The 9,327-nt window shown below is 30.8% G+C and overlaps 1 protein-coding gene across 1 annotated transcript; it reads right to left on the bottom strand.

Moving 5' to 3' along the window:
- Positions 1–2,155: 2,155 nt before the first annotated feature.
- On the bottom strand, positions 2,156–7,465 carry LOC113401572 (uncharacterized). The gene is made up of 2 exons (XM_026641542.2): positions 7,303–7,465; positions 2,156–4,457 (listed from the first exon to the last, which is right to left on the bottom strand). The coding sequence occupies exons 1-2, from the start codon at positions 7,334–7,336 to the stop codon at positions 4,090–4,092; spliced, it is 402 nt and encodes a 133-aa protein (XP_026497327.1). The 5' UTR covers positions 7,337–7,465; the 3' UTR covers positions 2,156–4,089.
- Positions 7,466–9,327: the final 1,862 nt, after the last annotated feature.

Raw genomic sequence — 9,327 nt, forward strand, 5'->3', positions numbered from 1 at the left:
TTGTCAACTGCTAGCTTGACATTGACTTAACATAAGAATTATTAACATTAAGTTCTTAACATTAAATAAATATGAATTATAAATAGTTAATGTACAAATCCTAAATTATATTTTTTAAATTTATTTAATCGGCCTAGATTACAGTATCTTGAACTTTTATTCCTCGCGTCAAATTTACGACCTGATATCGAATTAGTATGATATATAAAGCCTGACTCGAATAATAAAAACCTGGGTTGAGGGCGCTACAATTACTTAATTTACAGCAAAATGTTGATGTATTTTGTTCGTAAGATTGATAACAGATGTCGTTAATTTGCGTATGTACACGTTAGCATTAAATGTAGTGTAGGTGTAGGGCGTGTATGATCGATAGAACGTAAATTAGGCGTATCATTACGGAGAATGCTTCGAGCATATTCGATTACGTTCCTACGAGGTTGGTGGTTAAAAGAACGCCTACATCCAACAAAATCTTAGATTTCATACGTGCGTTCTTACAATCTATGTGCAATCTAATTCTAAAGCTTTTTCAATCTACAACGATCGGCATTTATATCATACTAGCTGTCGCCCTGTTGATGTAGGTGTTAGGCATACAAAAACCTATGCCTAGCTGGTGTCTTTCCTTAGTGTTCAAGCTTGCTTCATACCAAATTTGAATCAATTTCGATTCGTGGTGTGCCCTTGAAAGAGCAACAGACAGAGTTTATTTCACATTTATAATATTAGTATAGATTTCTTTTTTTTTATGTCAGAGATTGGTAGACGAACATATGGGCCACCTGATGGTAAATGGTCACCACCGCCCATAGACAATGGCGCTATAAGAAATATTAACCATTTCTTTCATCGCCAATGCGCCATCAACCTTGGGAACTAAGATGTTTTGTCCCTTGTGCCTGTAGTTACACTGGCTCACTCACCCTTCAAACCGGAACACAACAATACCAAGTATTGCTGCTTGGCGCCCCCGTTATTTACTCTCATGCGGTCAAAACTTAATTTCGAAAACATCGCTAAAATTACAAGTAAATAATACTATCGTCAGGGCCGGATTTACCATATGGCTTTTTGGGCTTCAGCCCAGGGCCCCGTGGATTCTAAGGGGCACCAGCTAAATCAAGTCAAAGTCAAAAACAGACAATAATGCGAATGAATCCAAAAATAATATTTCATGCTTCTATCTTCAAAAATGACAGACTTCCAGACTAATCTGTATAAGGATTGTTAACCCAATTTCCCTCCTTAGGCGCAAAATATCCAGAAACGCTTAAATACGTATCAATTCATTTTTAATCGGTAGCCCAAAAATTAAATTTCATGCTTCTAACTTCAAAAATGCCGGACTTCCAGACTAATCTGTATACGGATTGTTAACCTAATTTCCCTCCTTAGGCGTAAAATATCCAGAAACGCTTAAATACGTATCAAGTCATTTATAATCGGTAGCCCAAAAATAAAATTTTATGCTTCTAACTTTAAAAATTACGGACTTCCAGACTAACCTGTATACAAAATATCAACACCTACTTTTTCCCTTTAGGCGTAAAATATCAAGAAACGCTTAAATACGTATCTACTCATTTTTATATCATTGGCACAAAAATAAAATTTCATGCAACTTCAAAAATGACTGACTCCCCTAAAAACTTTCAACCCTTATTTCACCCCCTTAGTGGTAGATTATCTAGACGCTTAAATACGTATCTCCTCACTTTTTTCCAAATAAAAAGTAGCCTATATCCTTTTTCAGGCTCTAGATTATATGTGTACCAAATTTCATTTAAATCGGTCCAGTATTTTGGCGTGAAAGCGAGACAGACAGACAGACAGAGTTACTTTCGCATTTATAATATTAGTATGGAAGTATGGATTATAACTATAAAATTATAATTAAATTGAAATTATATTATTATAAAATAATAATTCCTTTATTGTAACGAATGTTACATTTTTACTTCGTCACATATGATATAAGCTGCACCCGAATTTTTAAAGGTGCCTTACCTTCTGTTCACGCAATCACAGTGAACGTTTAAGTGAATTGTTTTGATGATCATTCACTTCTCACAATTTCGTGTTCATTACTTTGGTAGGAGTTGGTAGGATTGTTGTAGGAGTAAGGATAGAATATATTTGTAAGAAAAAATAATTATAATTCAGACTAGTTTATTTTCAAAATAACAATGAAAACTTATTAACATTAATTAATAAACCGAAACTAATATAAGCGTAAAACTTTAAGTTTATCTTAATATTAAATAGGGAGTGTTGTGCAATTCAAATAACAATATTATTAATACTTTCTAACGATTAGTATATTCGAAATAATTCCCCCATCTTATTTACATTGATAAGGCGGTGTTTACACTTGTAACCTATTCAGTTAATCATCGGTCAAGGAATCAGTTAAATAATATTAATAAGCACACATACTCCAGTATCGTCCAAATCATTTTACGAGATTAATCACTGGTTAAGGTTCGAATGTAAACACTACTTATAAAACATCATGTTTGTAAGTATTTCAATTCGATTGGTACAAAAGGTAACAGAAAGCAGGGTTGTATTAATTTCTTGAATATAGTTTAGTAGAGAAAACGTATCGAAGCTTTCGAGATGTGGGCATATAGACGTATGTTGGCCATAATGTTGGACTCAAAAGGTCTCGTACGTGGAAGTTCTGCGACGCGTCAACCAAAAACGGCAACTTTTGGAGATTGTCAAGAAGAGAAAAGTTGCATATCTCGGACCCGTGCTTAGGCATGAAAGATATGAACTTTTGCAACTCATTATGATGGGAAAAGTTGCCGGAAGGAGAGCTGTTGGGCGCAGAAAAAAGTCTTGGCTGTGCAACATCCGAGAATGGACGGGAATAGCGAGTGCTGTCGATCTCTTTCGCCTCGCGAAGAACAAGAAGGAGTTTTCAAAGCTGACTGCCAACCTTCGCTAGTCGGAGTGGCACTCGAAGAAGAAGAAGCATTAATGAGGTATACCATTACGAAGTGTGCTTCTGTAAAGTTCTGTTTACATTATACAAATCAAATTGAAATAGATAATAAATATAAAATCTTGTATAAACATAAATTAGTAATCGTTTATCTACTCTAGAAACTGGCACAGATAATAACAATGAACACAGAATATTTTAAAAGACATACACCTTATGTACGCAAAATGAACACAGTAGTAGATCTGTGTGTGCAGCTTAGGTAACTAACAACTATTAAATGCCTTCTACATAAATAAAAAAAATGACAAAATAGTATTTAAACAGACCACATTTAAAAGTATAAAATTAAAAGTTTTTTTTTATGAAATCCAGTATTAGGGTCAAACTGACAGTAATGGTTTATAATCATTACTTCATTTACAGTCTAGGAGTATTTTTAAGCTTCTTCAGCTTTATAAAACTATTTCTAAATATTCCTAAATTTTGATTAAATAGACAAAAATCACAATGTACAAGTTTTTCAAGCGAGTCTTAAGAAATTACACATATTCCGTATTATTATTATCCAGTTGATTCTACATATATATTTTTTTCATTTTGAATTAAGAATTCGTTCCTAACTATAAATTTTAACTCATATGGGTATTGGACGAATAGATTAAAGAGTTTAAAATTATTTTTCTTTTAATTCCTTTTACCTACATACTCGGGCATATTAACAAAATATTTCTTATAATGTTTATATTTTTATCTTAAACTTATATTAAATCCAATCCTATTAAATAAATGACATAAAGATATCTCTAGAAACATCAACAGCCTCGTATATAACAACCTCAATATGTTTACAACAAAAAAGGGTTTCCTATATTAGCCACAACGTTTTTAATTAAGACACTGCATTTAAATATTATTGCTGGAAGGTAAAAATAAAGTACGTACTAACCAATATTTACCTTCGTCAATAAGTACTTAAACAAAATAACAAAAGCTGATCACAATTATCATTACTTATACTTGCAGCTCTGATTTAGATTCAGGGTATCAGGACTCTGAATCTAAATCAGAACATAATATATATGTTCATTCTTTACTTCTATATCTTCATTCCATTATTTAAAAAAAAAAACAATTTAGTGTTTGGGTTCTAATTTTAAGGGCTTATTTCGAGCTTCCGCTGTAGGTGTTAAGGTGATGAGACCAGCGGTATAAAGGCGTACATGTTCCAAGTAACGCTTTTTATTTTCTGGGTTGCTCATGACAGCAGCGACGAATTCAGATGTTTCTCTCTGTAGAGCAATGATCTTTTGTTGTATGAGTCTGTTTTTCTGCATGAGTGCAATTGTTTTCCACGCTAACTCGAGTATGACTCTATTTTGAGCGGCCTTATCTACGGTCGGCTGCTGTGGTGGAGGTGCAACCTCTTCACTTGGTGGTGGTGTAGGGATCCATTGTAGCCTCTGTAGGCGTCTTGCTTCACGCAGACGAGCTATTTGTGAACCTGAAACAATAAAGATTTCTTTGTTATTATTAAAGTTTTTACAGCAAATCTATTACCTAAAAATGTCTAGACACATTCAACAATTGTTAGCATATATGTATGAGCCAATACAAGAGAAAGAACAATATTTTATTTGATGTTTTCAAGGCATTTGTTTAAATATTTTATTTATCGTCAGCGTTGATCGATAAATGGTTTTATTTAAAAAAAATAGTAGTATTATATCCTAAAAAATATATCTTCAATTAAAACGTGATGAGAATAATATACATGTGTAGGTAGGGTACTTGCGAGTATCTACCTGCGACGCGTACTAGTTTAAAATTATTTTATAAATGTTATCCAATCAATACTGAGTGTAAATTATACAGAACTGAATATTACTGGCGCAAATAAATTCATGAACTTTAGTCACGTTATGGGCGCGTATGCTCAAAAACAACCCAGTGAATACAACGTGCTTGCGACACGTGTGAATTTTATCATTGGAATAACTATGTTCTATATATGAGTTATTGTCTTTGTTTGATAACGGAACGATAATAATTAATTACACATATCTTGGCTATATAAGTTCAATTGTCTTATGGGTCGGATATTTGTTCTAGATCGAAGTCTTTTTACATTCTGCTTAGTATTTAGGTTAACAGAAAATACGATAATCAATACGTAGTTTGATGGAAATGTTATGTAAACGAAGGATCAAATAAACTTTGGTTGTTTTTTTTAACTATCTTTATCTTCTTAACAGTATTATTTATTACATAAAAAATTGTTTGATTTTCGCCCAAACATGGGTGAATTCTATATTCTCCAAGTTTCATAATCCAATGACAGAACAAACTGACACGAGTGGATGACACCGGACCGGACAAAGATAGAGGCAAACAAGGACAACACTAGCAATTTTCCTAACCTCTATCTGCTGACAAATTCTTGACATTAAAAAAACATTAAAAAAATGTATTGACCCGACCTGGGAAATCCTAAATCTAAAGTCCTAAAACCAACGAGGCAGTCAACCCGAAGTAATCACGAGTCTATATTTAACATTATTTTGATTTGACAAATACTTTAAGAGTAAGTATGGGTCAGATAATGAATATATAAATGATTTACAATATTTACCGTATATAATTTAGGGAAGAATCAAATAGATTTTATTTTTAGATTTCTTTGTATTAAAAAATAACGTTTTCTATTAACTCACGTAGGAACATTCCGTTATTTTAAAGAATACTGAAGCAATATTTTTTGATTGTCATAAATTAATAAATCATACTTTGATCGTTCTATATTGTGTTATACTAGTAACTATGAGACTTTTTATTGTAAATAATAAAACTCCTATGTCGAGTCGTTTCACGTTCGTAAAATCAATAGCCGGTTGTCCGGTTCTCTCTCTAGGAAAGTGTATAAATTAATTGTTCATATTTAATCGTGTTTATTATTTAGTTATCTTTATATTGAAAATAACATAAACGGTTTTTGATATATATATTTTTCTAATGTCTTACTTTATAATATTTGTGCTAAGAAGTTTTTTTAAACAAGTTTGATAGGATGATTTCGAAAACATCCTCATTGTATAGATTGAAAAATTGGGACTTCAAAATTGTTGGTAATAGTATTCAAGTCTGGACCCATCAATTTAAATCAAGGTTAAATTTCAGGTCAGTAAAATTCGTAAACAGGAAAGAGGGTGAATCAAAACCAGTAATTTAAATGCGGATGTTGTTATTTTTTTTTTATATTAGACAGATACAAGTGCGAACTTAACGGTTTTATATATCTGAATGTATGTAGGTTTAGAAATATAACATGAACTAAAAAAAAAAATATATTTAATATTTCGGGTCAGATTTCCAAAAGAAATAGAAAATAACAATTAGGAATTGCCATGTATAACCTTGTCCACGATTTTCAAGCAATAAAAAAAGAAAAACGAAGAGCCTGCATGTTTAGATAAAGAACTGTTACAAGTTATGACATTCCATTAATTGTTTATCTTTTCGTAGATGGAATTGTCGTTTGCAATTTCTCACGTGGTAACATTATTTTAAAGTAATGCGAATGTAGTATAATGAAAACGTCATATTATACGAAGTTTTTCATAAATGCGAATATTATATTGATCCGTATCACAGATAATCTACGTAAACATAGCGAGGTGAATGAACTCTTAAAATTTACCTTGTCTCTATCGGTAATTACTTTTATTCCTTTAATATATCCGAAAAGCAAGAGGAGGATTTTTATAAATTATGTTTAAAATAACATTTTATTTTGGTAATATTGTTTTATAAACTTGCAAATAATATATAATTGAATTAATATGTTAATAAGACGGTGATCATGGTAGAGCGAGGTACCCGTGGTTATTGTCAGTATATGAGTATAATACGTATATTAAATTGACCAAAAATATTGCACTTTTTAATGTAAATTATTCTATCTTGGCAATGGCAAAGATACGCGAAACTAAAAATTGAAATTTATTATTTTCATAAGCAATTTAAGTGATTTAAATGTAATATTTATAGATATTCTGGTGTTTGAATATAGTAATATTCAATATTGAAAATGACTTTATTATCTAATTGTGAAAACATCAACTAAAATATTGCTGTCATTATTGTAACCTTATTATTTAAATAAAAAGAAAAATAACTATTGGAAAATATTAATTAAGTAAAGAAAAGTGATCTTATTTAAAACGCAACCGAATGATTTTAATATGAAACAAAAATATGTAGATGCACTGTTTCCCATGAAGTGCGGTAGGTCAGTGTTCAGTCAGTTATTTTTCTTAATTGAAAATAGTTATTATTAAAAAATAACTAACCTCTTTTGATTTTCCTTATCCTTTTTTCACACATGTTTGAATAACACAGGTTGTTTATACAAACACAAAAACAAACAAATTTGAAAATAGAATGCGTACACGTACTAAGGACGCGTGTGTACAGCTTGAGATTCAAACGCGAAGTTAGCGTGCTGGGCTGGGTTTTAAAATCGAAGGCCCGGGCGACCGATCTCGCCGCGAGGCGCCATAGAGCGAGATGGAAAGTTTTATTGTCATGCGAAAAATCGAATTTCCACTAAGAAATGAAATAATAATTAAATTTATGAATAGCTTGAACATTTCACTCAATTTTTATAATATTTACAATTAATGCATAATAATGATAAATTAAGATTTAAATAGAGTCTGCCCGATAACATATTTATAAAAAACAATTCTTGACACATCATTTTATATATAAACACTTTTTTTTTCTGCTATACGGCGTTTCCCATTTTTAGTAGCATTATCATCAAATTTTACTATAACACTTAAATTATATACGTACCCAGCAGCTTACGACGACACCATCGACGTTTATTTATTAAAATTATTAAGTTTATATTTATACCATTTCTATGTTCAAAAATTAACAACACATACACTTGTGTAAAATTATTATGATTTGAATAAGTAAAAATGTAGTTCAATTCTTTCCTTTCGGTTAGTTAGGTATTTTTTTCCCTAAATATGGGGTGATTTACCCGCAAAATGTAGGCGCGGTCGTTTGCTAGACGGAACTCGCATTGAACAACACGTGTAGACATGGTGCCAGAGACTGTTATCATTATCAATCAGAAAGGATTCACGATGACTGGATATGATCTATTTCTTTTTTTTTAAATTGATATATAACAAATAGACAACGTGCGGCGTAAGTTATTTAGGTAAACATAAAATGAGCATACAATCGATTCTACATAAAATAATTAATAAAAATTCAGAGATATGTGACTCAGTAAATCAAAATATACTTCGTTAACATAGGAAAGTTAAAAAGTTAAAAACTTTAACAATATACAGAGCCGTTTTGTATAAATTACAAATTAAAAAAAAAAAAAGCAGTTATAACTAAAGCTAGGGAAGATGTGCAATAATATAAATAATATTATCATAATAATGTTAAAAGATTTTTTTGTTGGAAGATTTGAATTTTGCGAGGTAGAGATGAAGGAAATTTAGTTTAAAAAGCATATTTGCATGTATTTAAATAGTTTCATTATTTGATAAGTATCATCCATTAAAAACATTTACTTAGTTTAGGGTTTAATGAATGAATAGGGCAAACGAGTAAGAGCGTTTTTATACCGAAAAACATAGTCAAATGAATGAATTGAATGCAAATTGGTCAATATTTTTATTAGTTAGGCAGTTTAAATTAATTCTGCATTACAGTCACTTCTTTTGTCTAATATATTTTCGACTAAGAATGAGTATCGTTTATATGTTGTGTTATATTTTATATTATTCGATCCCGTTTAATTATTTTATTCGAAGCAGAGAACAGCTTTGTCGAAACAACTTTATTATTTTTCTCAATATGTAGTTATAATGATAATTAACAGGAATATCATTTTGTTACGTTTTAATCGTTGAGAATTTCTACGTAAGACACACGTTGCAGTGACGAGATACTTATGATCGCGATTTCTGACTCACCGCGTACCAATTATGAGTATAGTCATTGTCGTTATGTAGACGTTACGTAGTCATCACACTATGTCTATCGTCTATGTCAAATGTTGCGCAAACAAAGAAGTATTCGAAATATTTAATAAATTATATACGAAAATAATATACACACATATAAATAATGATTATATGTTGCAGAGATTAAGCGATAACAAACGAATTTTATAGAAAACTCTAAAATATTTTGGAATTGAAATATAACGAATTTAAAAAGATTCGATGTCCTATTAGATATTGACCGAAAATATCAAATATATTGTAATAAGATTGAAATATAAATGTATTCGGACTTGGTATGATCCACATTGTCGTCCACGTGGATAACAATGTGGT

The sequence above is a fragment of the Vanessa tameamea genome, chromosome 20 (genome assembly GCF_037043105.1).
Source record: "Vanessa tameamea isolate UH-Manoa-2023 chromosome 20, ilVanTame1 primary haplotype, whole genome shotgun sequence".
In the NCBI taxonomy this organism is placed as follows: domain Eukaryota; kingdom Metazoa; phylum Arthropoda; class Insecta; order Lepidoptera; family Nymphalidae; genus Vanessa; species Vanessa tameamea.